Genomic DNA, 19,961 nt, shown 5'->3' with positions numbered 1-19,961 from the left:
TACTCGGTTGCGAACAACAGGGCTAAGTCGCATCAAATTGAGGCCTCGGGTGAGACGCCAGTTGCGGTGACATGGTGAAAAAGAGGACTTAGTGTAGGCGCGGACTTGACCGGGCTCCACGTCGCCGTGAGCTTCGGCCTGGCCGTCGACTAGTACCTAAGGCGTGTGCGCACGAGGGCCAGCTCCATGTTTGCCACTCAGTCTCCGCGCGCGCTCTCCACTTGGACTATTTTGGTCCGGTCCAAAATAACCCCTTGCCGTGTTGCCGCGTGTCACCGCCACTGCGCCGAGATGAACGTGCGGCGCGGCCGCGAGGGTCATGACGGCGAGGAGGATGATGACGTTGTTGACGAGGCCCGCGGTGATTGATTTGACGACAGGGCATTGTGACGTGTCGCGAGTCGCGGCGTGCGTGGCGCGTGGCGTGCGGCGCGTTGATTCCAGCCGCGGCGTGGATGCGCGTGGCGGAGGGGAGGGGGCGGCCAGGACGCCGCAGGAAGCGGGCGGCTCGACGCGGACACCGAACTGCACCCGAAATAGCGAGTGCGCCGCCGCCGGTGCGCCGCCAACGTCGCAGGGGGCGCGCGCGATACGCCCATTGAGTGCTTGCCTGTGCGTGCGTGCGTGCGTGGGCGGAGACCTCGCCCCGCCGCAGAGCCCTGGCCGCCCTGGCCGCCCTGGCCGCCCTGGCGCACGTGGTGTCCGCGGCGAATGTCGTCGCTGAGCGTCCTCTGGCAGTGCACCATCCCCGTCGATGGCCGCGCCGGGGACTGTGATTGGATTCCGTGCGGCCTCGTCGCAGAAGGACGACGGGGTGCGGCGCGGCCTCGAGCCTGACGAGCTGGGCGATGAGCGGAGTTGCTGCCGTGCCGTCCGGGCGACGCCCACGTAGTGCCTGGGGCGGCGTCGTCGCTGCCACCTCGGCGACGCGGCGCGACGCCTTCAGCTGCCCGAGGATCGCGGTGGGGTGCACAGCCGCACCTGGGGTGTGCACGTGCAGGGACTGCCGCTGCGGCGCGTGCAGTCGGGTCAACTGCAGCGCGCGCCGGGCGGAGGGCCTGGATCTGGGCCCGGATCTGGACCTGGACGCCGCCGTCCGCGGACTCCGCGAGGGCGTTCCGTTCTCGCAGTAAACGGCGCCGCTCGGCTTGCGCCCAGGGCGCGGAACGGGCGAAACGGCCGATTAGAATCTTGTTGAGGAAGCTGAAGGAACTGAAAGTGGAGTTGGGAGTGGGGACCTGGCGGAGCGAAGGTCACTTGCGCAGATGCCACGTCCCTCCCTCCCCCGAGATGCTGTGCCGCCCCGTGCCGCTCGCGTGCACACTGGGCAGCCGTCCGTGCAGAGGCACTCGATGTGGGTCATAGGCGGCTGGCCCTCTGGGTCCCCTCCCCGGGTCCGGGGTGGGCGCGGGGCCGCACCGCGTTGGGCCGCCCGTCGGTCGATTTGAAGGGGCGCGGCCAAGGATGGCCCCGACCAGGCCCGACCCGTCCCGACCCGTCACGCGCGGCTGCCCCTTATAACTTGGCACCTTGTCGCGGCGAGAATTGCGTGTCCGTGACAAGTGCCCGGGGTGGGGCGGGGCCTGGCTGGTCTTTACGACTTGCAGCGCCTCCCGAGGCATTGTTTGGGACGAAGCGAGGCTCTCGGGTTCGGAGACTGACTTGAGACTTTGCTCGTATCATCGAGGAGGCCAACTAGTGGACCCGCGTCTTAGCCTCCGCGCGTTGAGGTCTCCCCGCGCCGTGTGCCGTGCGGTGCACGGAGTGGGGTGAGTGGGGTCTCTGACCGCGCCTGCCTGCCTGCCTTCCGCCCCCGTCGCGCAGCCGAGTGAGGCGGGGCGCGGGGCGGCGGTGGAAACGTTCCAACCCGTCAAAATTAAGCTCGCCCCGCCGGGCCCGCCCCGTCTGCGGAAGTGGACGAACCGACGCGACGCAAATGTTCCGTTGCGGAGCGCAGCGCGCTCTGCGGCGGTGACAGGTGAGGGGCTCGCGCTGTCCAGTCCCTCGACGCCGTCGTGCTACTTGGCCTCGGGGCGCACGATGACGATGACTGCCCGGCGCGCTGGGTGGCGCCCCGACTGCTGCCCGGCCCTCGGACGCTGCAATACGAGACCGTGTTCCGCTCCGTGATTCGTGTCAAGACCTTTGGCCGGTCCTGGACCGAGTCCTGGATGCTGCCCGGTGCCCGGGTGGCGCTGCAGCGGGACTAGACAAGACAGATGCACGTCGTCGTTGCCACCATCTATTTTGCCGTTTCTTCTTTATAATTTTGGCGAAGCGCGTCTTTTTGTGTGCGTTATTGCGACATTGTTTTCTGCGCGAAACACTTGACGGACTCTCCCAGGCTGGCAGGCTGCCTGCCAGCTCCGTCCGGGCCGTGGCCGCCGCGGCCGCCGAGCGCTGTGGCTGTGAATCATCGCGTTCCGGTATTGCCCGCGCAGCACCGACCGACCCAACCGCCGACCCGCCGACCAGCTGGCGGACTTGTTGATGTAGTTGTTGCGTTTATAGATGTTGTTGCTGGGAGTCTGGCGTTGCGCGACAATGGTCTCTTTGTCGGAGTCTGGGGCAGACCATGGTCAGGCCTCCGCCGGGGGCTCGGCCCTCGGCCCCACAGCCAGAGCAGAGCCAGCCCGGCGAAGGCTGTGGCCGCTTTTGGCTGTGTAGCGGAGTCGTCCGGGCACAGCCTGGGCAAGCCTGGGCAAGCCTGGGCACAGGATGCACGTGGGCGTCGTCCCTGAGTCCCCGCGTCCCTGGCCGGGCCGGGCCGGCCCTGCCGGGCGTCGCTAGGGCGTCGCTAGGGCGTCGCGGCCCCGCTGCCGCTGCTCCACCCAGGGCGTCGCCAGGGCGTCGCCGCCACGCCCGATGTTATGCCAGGACGTCTCGCGTTGCTCGTCGCCGCGTTGCGTCTCGGCCGGCTACTCGTCTCACTCCCTTTCCGGGGCGGGGCGGCGGGGCCAAGTGTGTTTGGACGGATAGGGCTGCGCCGTCGTCCTTTTCTTGCAGAAGAGACCGGTAGCGGACTCTTCACGTCCTCCCACTCCGATTCATTAACCAATTAATCGGATCACTCTTAATCTCATCCTTATTGGGACAAATGGGACCCTTACCGCTGCGACTCTTTCTTTTCCTTCTCCCTCCCTCTCCGCCGCGCGGTGGAATGTTTTGTCAGGCCGCAGTGCGCGCCATGGCATGGCGGGCTCGGCGACGTGGCCCGTCGCGCGGCGTTTGAGTCAAGTGCCTGCCTGGGGGGTCCGCCGTCGCCGTCCGCCCGGTCCGCCGGCAGTGGTCAGTGGGCGGGGTGCGCACCGCGCGGTGGTCGAAGTGGCCGAAGCGGCCGAAGTGGGCTGTTAAGCGCCATTTGGCGCCGCTGGTCGGTGGTCGTTGGCGCTTCCCCGGCGTGGCGGCGTGGCGCTACTGGGCCTGGCTCGCCTGGCTCGGCCGCTGGGAGAGCTCTTTTATGCGCTTCGAACGACGGCGGTCCGGTCGCACTCCGGGCGACTTTGCTGCCGCCCGCTGGAGGGGCCCCGCCGGCCCCGCTCACTCTATGGGTCCCTGGGCCCGGGCCCGGGCCTGGGCCTCAGCCCGCGCCTCAGCCCCTCCAGCCGGCGGCGGCGCGGCGTGCGTGCAACGGAGGCGAGGCCCGGCAAGCCCGACGCCGGACCCCGGCTGGGGCAGTTCGAATTGGGACGGGCATCGGGGCATCCGGCAAACGACCCCAATGCGAAGGCGGCGGCCTTGACCGCCCCAAGGCCGTGCTCGTCCTCAACGCCACGCTGCGTGGCGGTGCGTGGCGGTGCGTGCGCGGCAGCGCCAGGCAGGCAGCCACGGCCCGTTGGCGTTGGTGTATCTCCCTCTTTGTAACGCCCTCACTCTCTTCGCGCTGGTATATTGCGACTGCCCTGGAAGCGCGCAACGCGAGCGTGACGGCGAGCGTGACCACGCGTGTGCGTGTGACGGGCGTGACGGGGCGTTACGTAACGTAACGTGGCGTGTCGGCGTGCATCCCACGCGCCGCCGAGCGTGACACGCTCGGGCGTGACAGCGTCAACAGGCGTTAGCGGTGCGGCGCCGGAGCGCCATGTCGACGCGTTGCTGCGGCTCGCTCGTGTGTGGTCGCGAACACGAGGAACCTTGTCTCCGGTGTCCAAGCCAAGCCAGGGGAAGCGCCTGTGAATCCGGGGATAGGCAACCACGCGGCACAGGCCTGCGCGACGGGCGGGCATCCCAGCGCCTGGCTAGGCTGGCCAGACGTGCAGCCGGCCTTTCTCGCTCGCCATCGCCTGCCCTGACTAACTGTTTCTCCTCTCTGTGTTGCAGTTCAACTTCGTCGGAAGGATTCTGGGCCCGCGCGGCATGACCGCAAAGCAGTTAGAGCAAGAGACTGGGTGCAAAATCATGGTGCGCGGCAAGGGCTCCATGAGAGATAAGAAAAAGGTTTGTGTTCCGCCGGGTGCTCTTTTCGCTCCGTCCCGTCCGAGCCCTTCTGGCTGGGGTGGGGCATTCATTTACGTCTGATTGCACTTGCTGTGGTTGTGTCTGACGTTTCTTTGCCTTGTCCTGCTACTTTTTGTGGATTTGCAGCTGGATTGCTTCTCGTGAGTATGCACCGTACACCGTACCCGAGACGCGCAACGCGCGGACATGTCCCCGTGCCGAGCAGGGTGGCTGCGACCAGGTCGCGAGTTCTGATGCACTCTGTTGTTTTGCAGGAAGAACAAAATCGGGGCAAACCAAACTGGGAACACCTGAACGACGAGCTCCACGTACTACTCACAGTTGAAGACACGGAAAATCGGGCTCGAGTCAAAATGGACAGAGCCGTCGAGGAGGTTAAAAAGCTGCTCATACCGGTGAGTGTGTTGCGACTTGCCAACTTGTCGTTGCCGTGTGTGGACGTGGACAGACGGGCTGACGCTCTCCTTGTTGTGCAGGCCGATGGCGAGGATGAGCTGAAAAAGCGGCAGCTCATGGAGCTGGCCATTATCAACGGGACGTACCGTGACTCGAGCGCCAAGGCGGCGGTGCAAGCAGGTGAGGCCGCGCATGTGGCAAGTATGTATGAAAAGCCTTTCTTTTGTCTTTTGTAACCGCCAACGGAGTGAATGGGGTGGAGGAGTCGTGAGTGAGTGAGCAATGCCGCTAATGTTTTGCCGTCAATAAGTTCCTGTCTGATGTTTTGAAGCGCAAAGTGAGCCAGGAGACCAATGCACAGGCGGACGGAACTATGGCAAATTTCTGAGATGTGCAGTCCTCAAACAGAACTCTAATCCAAGACCGGATGGCACCGTCCGGTTGCTTCTCGATCGAAGTTTTAGTCCCGTTTAAGGACTGCAAAGCTCAAAACGTGTCCAGAGTGTTGTCTGAACCTACACCGGTCTCCTGTCGACAATAAAACGCTGATCTAGTTTGTATCGTGCCTGCTAATAAGACTAACGTTGGCGTTGCCGTGGCGAGTTTGGCCACGTTTTCCACGTAGTGCGCCTGCTTAACGCTCCCCCTCCTCGCCTCCCTGGCGTCGTGGCCGGCCGTGGCCGTTTGGACGTACGAGCCGCGGTGGGTGCAGGTGACTGACGGCGTGCTGCACCTTGTGCTTGCAGCGGTGTGCGACGAGGAGTGGCGGCGGGTGGCGCTTGCGGCGTCCGAGACGCAGCGGATGCTGTCCCCCGGCATGCAGACGCTCACGGGGCCGATGAGGAACCACGCGGCGCCGCTGGGCGCGCCCCTCATCCTCTCGCCGCGCATGCAGGTGCCCACGTCGGCGGCCTCCCTGCTCAACGGCTCGGCCCAGGCCCAGGGCCTGATCCCCGGCCACGAGCACCACGGCCTCATCTACGCGTCGCCGTACGACTTCAGCAACTACCTGGCGGCCGCCGCCTCCGCCTCGCCCCTCATGACGGACTACAGCGAACACACGGGTGCGTTATTTGCATTTTGACCTAAGGCCCTGCTTGGCTAACCCCACCTTGATTCACACCTTTCAGCAGCCGCCCAGGCGTATGTTAAGTGATTGTCAAGGACCTCTTATTATTGGTGGCGTGCTCCATGTCGCTTAAACAAGGAGGGGAGGGTTCTGTTGTATGTTTTTTTTTTTACATATTTTTTTCTTACTAATGAGGACAGCTGGGTAAACTTGTTGCATTTAAACTTTTTCGTGAAGAAATCTTGAGACATGGCAGTCACCTGGCTCTTTACAGAAGTAATGTGCATTTGAATTCCTTGATATTCACTCTGTGCTCATGTGTAAATTGCGATTTTTACATATTTATGTTCGTAATTCAATCTTCCTTTATCATCAGAACTTATAATTATCCTGCAAGTAATACTCAGATGCTGTTGAGTGAATTTGGTGTATTCAGATTGACTTTGCATTTCCTGTTGAGTGATTTTTAGAGACAAGGAAGTATTTTCTTCTTGATTGCTAATGGAGCAAATGTCAAAGTCCTCATCATAGCTATTTTCTCACACAAAAGAAAATTCAAGTACTGGTAATCTTTTCTTGTCAACAAATACAATATAATGTATTGATAGAAAAATGGTATTGTAATGAAACTATAGGTATCTTTTTACCTAACAGATGTATGTACAGTTAAGCGTAAAATGGCTGTATTGTTATGGAATACTTATATAAATTTCAATATTTATCGTAAATCATCGATGGCAGACGCGGCAAGCGGTGATTGAAAGGTGTGACAATGACATCAAATAACCATTAACTGAAGACCATCCTTGGTTGAGAAATTTATATGTCGGTGGTAAAGGTTATTCAGAGTTAGTGAGTTTCGAATTCATTGGGTACATCTTGTTTGATTTTTGTTTAGTAATGAAACAAAATGCATTTCTTATATCTTTAAATTACTTTCAGAAGAAAAAAAAAAACACTGAGAGCAAAGGTATTAGGACTATTTCAAAAGTGCATACACTATAAATCCTCTCCTTCCCTCTTCATGCTTTATTTCTTAACTCGTGTTTCTTCCCATGAGCTTGGGTCTTGAGATGGTCGGAGATGGTTCCGCATTATCTTCATAATATAAATGTATAACTTTTCAATATGGTTAGTTGATAGAATTGGCCTCCACCCAATTATTCCTCTTGCACTTGTTCGCGCTCATCCACTCACCAAACTAACGAAACTAAAATTGTGTTACTTTCTGAATTTGTTGTTGCTGTATTATGTTATATCAGAGCTCAGCAGGTTTCTTTGTCTCTTAAATATTCATTGCAAAGAATTTTTTTTTCGGTCAAGCAGATTTGAGCTATTTCTTGCGAAATGTGTGAGGCTTTGTGTCTAGTTTTTCCCTTAAATCTTATCTAAAATTTTAAAAACTTAAAATTTTTAGTAAGTTTGATTATTGAATCAGTTAAGCAAACACTCTGCTGAGCTCTTTGTGAGTTGATGTTCGAACAAGTGTCAAGATAACCGTTGGTCATTCCAGAGCAGCGGTGGGTCACGGTTGGGGTGTGAACCATTGGTTGCACGCACGAGGCTGGCCTGACCAGCGATAATCCAAGGCAGACTCCTGGCGCAGTTCCACCAGAGCAGCTCATGAGCACAGGACTCCTCCTACTGTTCATGTCCTGTGCTCACATCCTTCTGTTGGTGAACTTCTTGCTGTTTTCAATGGCACTTTTTCATCCATGGGATATTCCAGTGACGACCACCACTATGATTTCACATCGACTTTCTTTCTTACTTCATTACCAGTGAAAGGTATGATGTATAATGTGAAGTGTGCAATGCTGCCAGTTTTACCAGAAGACAAAGCCAGCTTTTTTATAAACTGTAGTGACCTATGAAATTTGTTTTAAATGTAGTTTTCTATAGATAGCACTTTCCTTATTCCAGTGCACGAATCTTCCTTCTAGATTTTTTAAATAAAGTAGTTAATGAGTATGTTAAAGAATTTTCTGTAAGTAAATTTGTAAATATTATTATCTATGTAGATTTGCCAAGTTGAACTGGGTCTATTTTAAAAATTAGATTATTGTTCTTTTCATTTATGAATTGTGTGTGCCGTTCTTTGATGTGTACATTCTGATGTATACTCACGTGTATAGAGTTTGTATTATATTTTCTATATAAGTTGAATTATTGTGATTGTTATTTATTTGATTAGTGCTATTGCAATAGTGCCTTTTACCAATCCCTTTACAGAAGAAATTTGTCCACTTCTGATTCTGTTTCTGCTTAAATATGGTCACTGCATTGAGGTGGAGATGGTTTATAGTTTCTTTATGCACCTGTAAAAATTCTCCTTTTATCAAAGAATTTCATGTGATCTTCCTCTGATACTTTTAGAAAGGATCAATTTTCTGAAAAAAAAAGAAAAAAAAAGGACAAAATACGAATCCTCGCTTCTTTGTGGATACTTATCCGAGGGACTGAAATGCACATCTAAGTGCTCGGATAAAGGTATTATTTTAGCAGATCAAAATTCAGGAAATCGAATCAAAGTTTCTTATGTATTTCCTAGAAATATAGACTGTAGGAGTAGGGAGAAGAATAAGACAGACAATGTGGAGAAATTTACATTGTTTCTGTAATGCAGCGATCCGAGCTTTCAAAGACTTATATATTGTTACAATTGCAAAATTTTTCTATGGTTGTTTGTTTCATAGTTTTATTCAGTTGACAAGAATTGATTATCTATTTCCACTTTTCATGTAAATTATGTGCTGTACCCAGTACAGCTATTAACTGACTGGCAGTTTGGATAGACATGCATTGATTTGCTCTATAGTTTACTCTTCCCAGTGCCATACTGCTTTCTGTTTCAACTTCTGCATGAAATTTTTACTGCAGCTATTATGAAGGCTTTGAAAACATTTTTCTCTCTTTTTTTATTTTTTATTAGTGAAGCTAGAACAAAGTATTTGAATACGAGAGAAGACATTATGTCACCTGTTACCAGTGTTATTTATATGTAGTTTTGTTGTGTGTTTGTGTATGTGTGTGTGCCTTTTTTCCAGTGATCAATTATGTTTTTTTTGTTGATGTTTTGTATTTGTGTAGAATGGAGCATGAATTTTGCATTTGCCAGAAAGCAGCTCTTGTGATGTCATTATCAAATGCTGCATAGCCATAGATGTGCCTGAAGCAGAAATACTGCCTTTTTTGCCATGGGATTCTTATTTCTTTTCTTTTTAAATGTTCCATTTTACATAAACGTGATTGAAAACGTCCCAACATGGTCAACTTTTACTTAAATCTGTTCCTCTTCAGAAATTTTTTTAAAACCCTCCTTTGAGTTAACGGAAATCTAATACGCAAGTTTATGAAATTTTTGAAATGCCAGTTGGGACGTTGCAAACTTTCTGTGTGTCTGCGATGTATGCTTTAAATATGAGTTTTGTGCCTGCAAAACAGGAGCACTAGCGGGCGTTAAGCAGCGCAGACACTTGGGACAGATGAGAGAACATCCCTACCAAAGGGCGGGGCCTCCTCTTGTGAATTAGACCCAAGTGTGCCAAGGTTAGTCTCTGTTACGTTATCTCTCTAAAGTACCTCTTGTTGTGGAGCCTCCTTTTTATATGGCTTTTCTTACTATCGTAGTCAGAATTCAATCTGGAAATTTCACCATGAAATTTCCACAGAGTGCGACCCAGTCCTGGCCTTGTCATTTACAAATACTAACCAGTGGTTTAGTATTCCCCTACATAATCTAAAATTTTAAAGCCACTTGAGCTGATGTGGGCTAGTGTAAATGGAAGGCCAGGCCTGTTTCGGCTGAGCGTGCTTGATTCAAGTTTAAGTTGTTGAATGAGTCGGGCTTTATTCCTTATGATTACGTTTCACTTTAATCAAAAACCTGTTCAGGGTGTTTAACAATTGACAGATAAACCCCTTTGTGGGAAGTGATCACCCTAAGCCTGGTGGTGACAAATTAGTCAACATATTTATTTTCAAAGACTTCGAATCAAATATGCATTCTTTAAAACTGCTCGCAAAAGTTAATGTTACCAGACCTAACGTAATCTATACATGATTAATGCCCGCCTCAGTGTTATAGTTTGTCTTGATATTATTATTTTGGGTTTTTTTTCTTTCTTTGAGGAAAGAAGGACTGTATGAAATTGGAGTTTTTCTCAGTCGGTACAGTAGTCATCACTTTTTAACATAAATGTAGATGAGGTCACATGAGAAATGTGATTTTCCCTTAAGCTAGTCTATATTATTATTTTCCTTTTTTCACAGATTTTTATAGATATTTATGTATACATATTTATACGAGAATGTTAAGTTTTTATCAGTTACTTCTTGGTAATAAGATTTTATAATCCCTTCATTAAGTCAACTTTTCAATTTTGACCAGTATTTCTCATGAAAGAAGATTTTTTCTGCTATATGCCGTGCAAAATGGCATGTGGCCTTTGGTTGTTTCTGTTTCCCCCTCTCCCTTAATTGTGTTCTACTCGGACACATTTTTCTGAAGGGACAGTAAGATGAAGGACCCAGGTGATGTCTCTCTGGTTTATTCTTTCTCATTTACTTAATTTTTCATTGTAATGGTTGTGATAATTTTGCCAAGACCTAAAGAGGCCAAAAGCAAACGAAACTGTCCTTCTTTCCTCTGATTGTATCTTCGTATTTGTGAGAAGGTCACAAAAAGATTTCATTTCAAAGGGGCAGTAGATGTGGAGCGAATTAAAATGTATATGTACATTGTTAGTTTCCTCATTTGGGGAATTTGAGATATTTATATAAAATATATTGGTAAAAACTAAATATATATATATATATAAAGACATATATATATATTATGTATTATCATTTCCAGTATGAAAATACTATTTTGTATTTTTTTGTTGTTGTTGTTTTATGGCAACTTGAGCCTGTGGAGTGCTAGTAAGACTTTTCCATTGGTTTGTACATATTAGGTGCAAAATCAAACATGCAAAAATAAATGAAGTGTAAGTTGATAGTAGAAACTCATTCATTTCTTTTCCCCATATTTTCATTTTGTATCCTTTTAGCCTTTATTTTGCCAGACCCAAAATGGATCTGTTCAGACACCAAAATAGCTACACTACCTTAATCCTTCCTTCTTTGGGTCTCTACTAACTTACGTTGATACAATCCTTCTCTCCCTTTCTTGCTAACGAACGTCCACATGGCCAAGTTGATCTTACTAACTTTATGGATATTTAATCATTGCTTCATATTAAATGCTTAAGTAAATTTGGAGGAGGAGTCACCAAGCTATGCTCCACATAAGTGATGCTAGACTGCGCTCTGCCTACTGTTCTCTTGCACCTTGGGGAATGCTTCTGGTAGTTTTGGGTTTTAAAACAAGATGTAGTTCCACTTATTATTGTTTTACTGAATCATTTAAGCACACTCTTATGAACATTTTCTTTCTTGTATGTTTTTTGGAAAGGTTGAGGTATAACAATTCTTAAGTTTGCAGCAAGGAATTTCCGTTATTTTTTTTTCTGTCACCCACTTGCTTTTGTTTTTTTGGAACCCTATTGGGCTACAAGTGAAATTCTTATTATTTTACGGATGAATATTAGCACCAGCTTCTTCAGAATCATCTGCTCTTCTATCTTTTGTTGTTGCTCAGTATCTGTTGAATGTTACACATTGGCGAGAGTAAAGAAAATCTGATACGGAGATTTTATCCTATCAGTTTGCAATCAAATTCCTTCTTAATGGAAAGTCCTTCATTGTTTCTTGTGGCAAAATCCTTTATCAAATATTTTTGCAGATGATGCTGATGTTTCTGTGTTACATTTCACTATACAGGGGGCTCGTTACTAACAAACCCCCACTAATTTTATTTTATCTTTGTTTTGTTCATTGCTATTTGAACCAATGTGCAAGCTTTAATAGTTCATGTGTTCATAATGAAAAAGACTTTAATTCATTTTACTAAACCTTCAATGTTGGCTTGGTCTGTCAACATGGTTTGGGCTTCATGTCAAATTTTCCCTGGGATTGATGTTTGTAGTGGTGTAAATACCTCTCAGCTTTGAGACAAGATGTTCATATATTAAGTGTCAGAAACTGGCATAAATATTGTCTCTCAGCAAGTCAGCTACAGTTACTAATGTTAAAATAATATGATAATATGGTTTAGTGGCTGCCTGATGACAAAAGTTTGCTTCAAACATTTTGGCTCGTTTTTAAAAGTTTTATTTTTTCTCATTCTTTTACTTTAACTCTTGAAATCTTTATCATGTGCAAGCTTTTGTCTGTAGTTAGTTATTTGTATTTTTTTTTATATAATATCTATAAAAAAAAAAATACTCGGGCTCATATGTCTGTAATGCCTTGTGTGGAAGACAAATTTCCGATTTTTTTTCTGAACCAAATTAATACATGCTGGCATTACATACATGAACCCAGCTCCTTTGATAATCTTTGGACAAAATCAAATACTAACATTCTGTTTTCTTTTTTCTTTTCCCTTTTTAACTCCCCCGGTTGGCAACCTAGAACAAAACCTGGCCTGTAGGCTTCGAGTGCTAACACAGGAATGGTGTCGAGCGATCACAAGCAACCGTCCATCCAAACATCCTCCCAGTGTAAAGTAACAAGCAACTGCACGCATCAAGATGGTTGGTTGGTCCACACTTTATACTAACCAGCGTCACTTGTTGGGGACAGCACTACCTGCATGGGTAGGTGTCTTGTGTTCTCTGCTACCTTTAACATCACTTCTACTAAAAAGGAATAAGTGGCACCATAATTTGAGTGAATGTGTGAATTTAGTGATGAGCATCAGAAGCAACTCAAGCCAAGCATAACAATGTGCCAATGATATATGCTTAATTAAGTACAAAAGTCTTAACGAAAATTAATTTATTAGTATGATGGAAGACAGGTGTGGACTCACCTACAAGCAACAGTATTGTAGTGTCTCATGTCCTTACTAGTCTTCAAAAGCAATATTTAAGTTTTAAGATGAAAAGATGTTGACAGTTATGAGACACATTTACATTGAAATATCAGTAGGTGTGTGTCCGACTCATACTTACTTCGACAATTCTCATTTTATCTTTGAATATGAAGACTCAGGAAAATAGATTCCACAGCCATACCAAAGCACATTTTTCGTTTTTGTAATGTGCAACTTGACTCAAATCAACTTTTCATGTGGTCATTTTTGTAATGGTGCATTCATTGCATGCTGTTGGGATTATTTTGTGTTTCAAACTAGTTTTATGGAGGGCCCATTCTGTTAACATAGAAAGTTTTCTCAATATGATGAATCTCCTAGGTATGAAGCTCGCCATGAGCGTATTAGCTAGAACTTTAAATGAATTTGATGTGTTGAAATCACTGAACACATATGCATAACGTACTTATATACTTCACATCCAGTTGAAACTAATATTCTGTACTTCATTGGTCTCTTTTTTGCTATTTAATGGAGTTTCAAAAGTTTCAATGAATTGTGATTTCTTTAGATGCTGTTTGAATCAGTAATGCTCTATCTGATCAACAAGATTGGTCACTTCTTCGATTAATTTGAAAATTTGCACATAAATCCATCAAATTAATATTTTCCATGGCTACCATAAATACATCTATAAAGTATCTATAAGCACTCATATCTACATTGTTCTGAATGTTTTAGTTTATTCTTAATTTTTTTTTGTTGTTGGTAGCTCGTGAGCTCATGTTGCTTGTATTACATTATTTATTATATTAGAAGACTGGTTCTTGTACATATAAAACAAAATGTAAGGAACCTACCCTTGATAAAGAGGCAGCTATATACAAAGTACTAGCTGTTGTTGCTACTTTAGAAAGAAAAACACGTATTCATGTTGCCATTATGTTCAGTACGTAATGTGTTTCCATTTGGTTACAAAACATTTGATGTTAGGTATTTATTAATGTATTGCACTGATCTTTTCAACTGTGTTGCTTTTTTTCCCATTGTTTTTATTTTTAATTTATAAGCCATTTATTTTCGTTTGTTAAAATAAGCTGTGAGTAGGCTTTTGAAACTTTTGCTTCACTGCTTAAAAACAAAAACTTGCCAGTCCATGACTGCACAAGAGAAAAAGTAGTCAAATGGTGCTAAGGTGTAAAACATTAGGATTTATGTTTATGTCACACATTTCTGTGCAGCAATTTCATCAACACAAAAATGCCACCTTTTAGAACAGGAAAAGGGATTATGAGATGAGGATTAAGGAGGGTGCAAATTCACAGACCAAAGAAATCAAGAACAAGCCTTTGCACTCATAATTGTACCACATCACATTTATGTATTGATTAGCAACTTCCCCATTGTCACAAAAACTTCGGTAGCTCATGAATTTGTATTAATTTTGTAATGATCTTTTTGAATATTGTATATTGGACAAAAATCAAATAAGCCAAACAATTTTGGCATCCTTACACACTCAAAAAGTAGAGTGAATATTCTCAAAATAGAATGCGTTTAGAAAATGTAGGTTTTAAACAGGGACCGAAACATTTCTTATTAACTGTACGTTTAACCACATGAAGGCTATGCTGAACTCACTTTCATTGTGTCCCATTGATCTTGCTTGGCATTGGTACTTAAATTTGTTTGTTCTTCCTTGTGGGATTACAGTTCAATCTATTGTTTGTTTTGTCTAAGTTGATTTATTGTTTTTGTCTAAGCCCCACTATTAAAGCCACTTGTTGCCATACAGCATGCAGTTTGAAATATGTTCATTTCAATTGTTTGCTGAATTGTATTATACTTAAGTTTGAGAAAGAACACTAAATTAAGTTCAAGCAAAAAATTTGACAGATTTTGAAGAGTAAGACGTAGAAGACAGATCTTGTATTTTTTTTTTCTTTTCGGTTTTTAATGATTAATTTTTCTTAAGTTAGTGTAGATAGCTGCAAAGAGTTCTGGAGTCATAATTTCAATTATATTGCTGGCGCAGAAAGTTGATTCCTTCTTTTGTCAGTTACTGCATTAAGAGAAAGGAGGGTTGTTGATTGTCTATTGTTTATTTATTACCATTAGTATCTTTGTTTAAAAAAAAGTCTATGAGATTATAGTTTGTTGTTGGAACTTGCTTTTTTGTATGAAAAAAGCAAATATTATTGACTGTGATTGTTCCACTCTTTGTGGGCAATTAATTGTTTGCCTTAGAGAGTAAGAAACGCAAGAAAACTCGGTAAAAAGAGTGTCTCAGCTACTTTTTCCTGTCTCGATGTTGATATATTTTTCTTCTTTTTGTATGTGTTACATTGAAATACATAGTTTAAAATTAATTGTATTACAATGCATTGACCTACCAATAACATTCTACAAGCTGAGAGAGTACAGAAGTTGTTACTGGAACATGGTTTCCCATTGTCTTCGTAAGAGGACTGAAGGTTCAAGTCAATGAGTGGCAACCATTCTCTGGACGGGGTAAACCTAAGGACTCCGTCTCGACACCGATGGCCTGCACCTCTGCCTCTCAGGGGCCTACTCTACATAGCCAATGGCTACACAGCCTACATAGGCACTACAGGCTCCAAGTGAGCAAGCGCTGTGCAAGACACGCAATGACAGCGGTGCGCAAATATTACAATACACATGGATGCAAGAGCTTGGTCATGTAAAATCCTCTCTACGTGATAAAGATAACATATCAGAGTCACTACCCCTGGCTGGAGAATGGTGTGGAGTTCGACCTTAGTCACGGGCATGCTGTCTCGTAGTCCCCCACCGGGGCATCCTTAAATTGCTACGTTTCGCATGCAGTCTCCCCGCCCCCACGGCCCACAGTGAGCCCCAGCCCCAGGTGAGCCCCAGCCCCAGGTGAGCCCCTGCCACATTATTGTATTGTTGCTGCGAGCAAAGCGCAGCAAAGCGTCCCAACCACTGCCACTAAATTTTAAGGTCCTTTTGGTCCTTTTCCTGGCCCAACTACGAACCAACGGGCATGGCCCCCCCAGGTTCAGATAATGACGCACCCCACGAACTCGGCCACTGCGTAACGGGATCCATTCCAGGCGATTACAGGTGACGTGCAATCACGCCACGCAATCACACCAGCGTGTATACTGCCTACACTGCCCCTGTCGATTTTACTTGACTTGACTTGGTCGTTCGTCCGTTCGGGCCCGGTAACTATCCGTCCGTCCGACACTGATGTGATGCGGGACGGATCAGTTGCCTACTTCACAGGCGGTGTAGGTCCATGAAGAGTCAAAAGGGTGGCCTACCTTCCAGGGGCAGTTAAACAAGGGTGACCAAAAATGACTTTTCCTGTGAGGCTTGTGACACCAGTGAAAAGGCTGTGGCTGGGCGATGTGTTGCGTGCATTCTCAAATGATTTCAGTTTTTCACTAGAGAAAAGACTGTTTAGGGCCGAAATGGTCCTTAAAATTGTGTCAGGAATTATTAGGGAGTACTGCAGCACAACACACTCCAACTTGCGCCGCAGACCACCTCAGATTTGCCTAAAACTAATATGGAACGTTGCTATGGATCTAAGAGACAGATAGGTGCCCAATGGCTGAGTTCTGGTGCGGCGAGGCTATCAAATTATGAAGGTCTCCAGCCAGGAAAGTGACAACTTATGACTCCAAAATTTCATCTGTACCACTTTATAAGTATTTTATTTGACCAAGCTGCTGAATCTATGTAATATTTTATGTACAAAATACAAATATCTTTTCACTGTACAGAGGCATTACTGATATAAAATTTCAATCTGGTTTGTACAAAGCAACAAAAAACACTTTTATAGATTGTACAGCAGCAAATGAGATCGTTATAATCAAAATAATATTTACGAACAATACCAAAACACAGTATACACATTTTAGTAATGGAATTATTCCTTTGAACAAACTGAGGAGCTGCTATATCTCTAAATATATAGAATTTTTATGCAACAGAGGCATTGTTGTCATGTCTAAGATATGGCAAAAAAAAATTATTTGCTGAAAAACACAAATAGAATTTACTAGTTCTTTATGTACATAATAACACAATAACTTGTCCTAACACCAACCAAGATAAAGGAAAAATAATGTTGCGTTAAAGACATAACGGAACAAAATTGAAAGGCTGTTTCAATGCATTGCACTGAAAACTTTCATAAGGTTTATCATAATACCTAAGAATTAAAATATGTACACTTTTACTTTACTTGGTTCCTATGAAAGATAGTCTGTTACAGATAAAAGAAGTGTACAGAATATTATATACATTCACACAGAAAATTCACCCTTGACAGAGCTCAACTACAGAACCTATTTCACCGGCAGAAAAATTGGAGGGAGAGATTAGCAGCATATTGGCTAATAATTTTAATCACCCGCTAGATTGTAAACTACTTTAGAACTCCAGCATTCTTGATGAATAAAGTGCACTGAGATGTTGTTAATAGATGTGACTGCTTCACTCATATGACCTTTCTTTCTTAAGACATTCCAAACCTAGGAGAGGTTGCAGAATTCTAGTCCAGCCATAGAGGCAAACCTCACCATATCATGCATGTTAGTCCCTAAGCTTGCAAAATCATGCAACCTCATAAGAGCATAAGTCAATTTATCACATTCAAAGGCACATATAAAACTACATACAATAATTTATAATCAACCAGCAAAGTTGGTTTTTTTTTTTTTAATTTTTTGTTAATTTATGAGGTGCCACGACAGAAAAATCTAAGTTGTAGCCTAAATAGAACACTTCCCTCCTGTTTTCCTGCCTGTGGTCTAATCTGGAATTAATATCCTTTCTTCACAGTTCAGATAGATAAAATCTAATGGAGCATGCAAATTTGGAACAACTTATTTTGAAAAGAACAAGACAGTAATATCAAAATTTGGGAGAGGAGGAAAAAAGGGGGTAGCAGTGGTAGTACTAGCAGCAGCACCGATAGTCTCTCGTGAGAGGAGTATCGACGGGTCAATTAATTTGGACAGAAATAAAGTAATAATTCTTTTTTTTAAAAAAGGCCAATACTTATTGATAACTTTTTTTGTGTCGTTTTTTTGTTTTATGTATCAAATATGAATAACAACTAGCATATTATTGATGTGAAGTTAAAAATTTAGTGAATACAATCAGCGTTGTACAGAATTAGGGTGCTGTAGAATACATACTTTACTTCCTTAATGAACCAACAATTGGTATTGCAAGATAAATAATCGGATATTAATTTGGAAAAGAACACAAGAAGCCAAGAAGAGCAAAGAAATGAACACCAGTCCACAAAACAGTACTAATACACCATAGGAGCATTATCACAGATGAATGTGCTGGTGAGGATTACTATCTTCCCGAAAGCTCCGATTTTGATCGAGATAGTTACACTCATAGAAATATTGTACTATATCTCCTTTCCTTTGAATCCTCTTAAAAATAATAATTGGCACAATAGTTCTCCCACAGCATCAGAACACATATTAATGATCACATAAATGAACAGTTTAAGTTTCTTAGCAACATAACATCACTTACAGATAAATATCCGGTCATGTTAAAATGAATTCATCTTTATCACAAACTGATACATATACAAATTGGATTAAATTGATTCTTGTCTTATTTTAACATTTTGAGAAAAGGAAAAGACTGATTACAAGTTAATATTTTGTACTAAATAATATAAAGATAAACAATGAATTCTTTCCTCTGTCTACATTTATATCCATAAAATTGAAACAATATACAAGATGTCTTGCTTCAAGGTACAAAATCGTTTGCATAAAATCTCAACACATAAGAGGAGGTAAAACAAGCATTCAAGTAACATCAATTAATCACAAAATTTAACAGGAAAATGCACATAAAAACTATTAAGAATGGCTATCCCTAAGAGTTTCTAGACAAAACAGAAAAGAATATGCGGTCTGAGGCCGCCTACTTTCATTCCATTCAATCACTCACTGTGTCACATTACTTTTCCACAGGTAATGGTTTATTTAATATAACAACTTAACTGCAACTCTGCAATAACCCAAGCAACAATTCTTATTGAATTCATATCAGAATAATTGTAAAAAAGGAGAGAAAAAGTGGTAAGTGCCGTAAAACAACTCATGTCTAGAGATAAAATGCCTGAATATAAGGTACCACGAACTATTACTAGTGGAAATGCAAATGACAATAGAAACCAGGTTTTGTTTAAGATTAGGAGGGAGAAAAAAGCACACAGCTACACAAGATCCGTCACATACAGCTCATTCTTGTACCCAAAGAAACATTCTTTTCAAGAGGATACTGTTCTATACCTTTACGTTGAGCACAGACACACCCTACAGACCTAACATAAATCATTATTTAATCACAGTTCAACAGCATTTGCTAGCAAGTCTACAGTAACTTCATTTATAGCGCAATATGAAGTCATGCCCTCTGTGAACATTGCCGTTTGTTTATCTCAAAGATCCCACAGCACTTGACACATAAAAATGTTTGTTAAATGAGGTTACTCAAAATGAAATTAGTCAGCATTGGTGACACAATTTCTATTTACTTTCCTCACTGTCCGCTGGTTCACTTCTGCGTGGCAGTGTTAAAGGGAATGGCACATTATCAGCTGTTTCATTGGGCCGACTGCCGAAAGATAGCGGATATGCTGAATTCTGGCTCTCTGAGGGCGAGTCCATTTCTCTAACATATTTGCTGGTGATGCTCACTTCAGGGGCGATGAAATGGCCCCTGTCACTAGAGTGACTGCTCAAGTCAGTCGCAGCTGCTTGCTGGTCTTGCTGTCTGCGTTGGCTTTGTGAGGACATCATACTGAGGTCTGTAGGCATATCCTCAGCATCCTCAAGAGTGTCGTCAATGTCCAAATCAGGTTCCACTTTGATCATCATTGGAACTGGAGACGGCGGCGATGTAGCCTGATGTGTGTTGCTATTGCTAGTAGCATTTGTACTATTGCCGTTGTAAGCTGCTGGAGGGGCTGGGCGTGTAGGGCTCATTTGCTGGCGTAGGAGTGAAATATTTTTTATGTTTTTAAGTTCTGTTGGATTACGCAGAAATCTGAAAAAAAAAATGAAACAAAATAAAAGG

General features: G+C 44.7%; 2 protein-coding genes across 11 annotated transcripts in view; one reads left to right on the top strand and one right to left on the bottom strand.

Annotated features, from left to right (window-relative positions):
* LOC117650326 (protein held out wings) overlaps window positions 1-15,211 on the top strand; it is a 40,258-nt gene extending 25,047 nt beyond the window's left edge. The window contains exons 3-8 of one of the 6 annotated variants that reach the window (XR_004588028.1): window positions 4,321-4,437; window positions 4,713-4,853; window positions 4,935-5,055; window positions 5,601-5,918; window positions 7,442-9,472; window positions 12,440-15,211. Coding sequence is in view for 5 of the 6 variants with exons in the window: in XM_034393678.1 (XP_034249569.1) it covers window positions 4,321-4,437; window positions 4,713-4,853; window positions 4,935-5,055; window positions 5,601-5,918; window positions 9,368-9,456 (786 nt within the window). In the remaining variant the exon portion in view is untranslated. Of the gene's footprint in view, window positions 1-4,320; window positions 4,438-4,712; window positions 4,854-4,934; window positions 5,056-5,600; window positions 5,919-7,436 lie in introns of all 6 variants that reach the window. The other 5 variants (XM_034393678.1, XM_034393679.1, XM_034393677.1 and 2 more) reach the window with 5 other exon arrangements.
* An 833-nt stretch (window positions 15,212-16,044) lies between these two features.
* Window positions 16,045-19,961, bottom strand: part of LOC117650315 (ets DNA-binding protein pokkuri) — a 36,967-nt gene continuing 33,050 nt past the window's right edge. For all 5 annotated transcript variants that reach the window (XM_034393656.1, XM_034393655.1, XM_034393659.1 and 2 more), the window contains one exon: window positions 16,045-19,931. In XM_034393656.1, coding sequence (XP_034249547.1) covers window positions 19,412-19,931 — 520 coding nt within the window. In that variant the 3' untranslated portion in view covers window positions 16,045-19,411. The remainder of the gene's footprint in view (window positions 19,932-19,961) is intronic.

This window comes from Thrips palmi, unplaced genomic scaffold (assembly GCF_012932325.1).
Source record: "Thrips palmi isolate BJ-2018 unplaced genomic scaffold, TpBJ-2018v1 HiC_scaffold_5, whole genome shotgun sequence".
Classification (NCBI taxonomy): domain Eukaryota; kingdom Metazoa; phylum Arthropoda; class Insecta; order Thysanoptera; family Thripidae; genus Thrips; species Thrips palmi.
The sequence above is the reverse complement of the archived record's forward strand: the minus strand, read 5'-3'. Positions and strand labels throughout refer to the sequence as shown.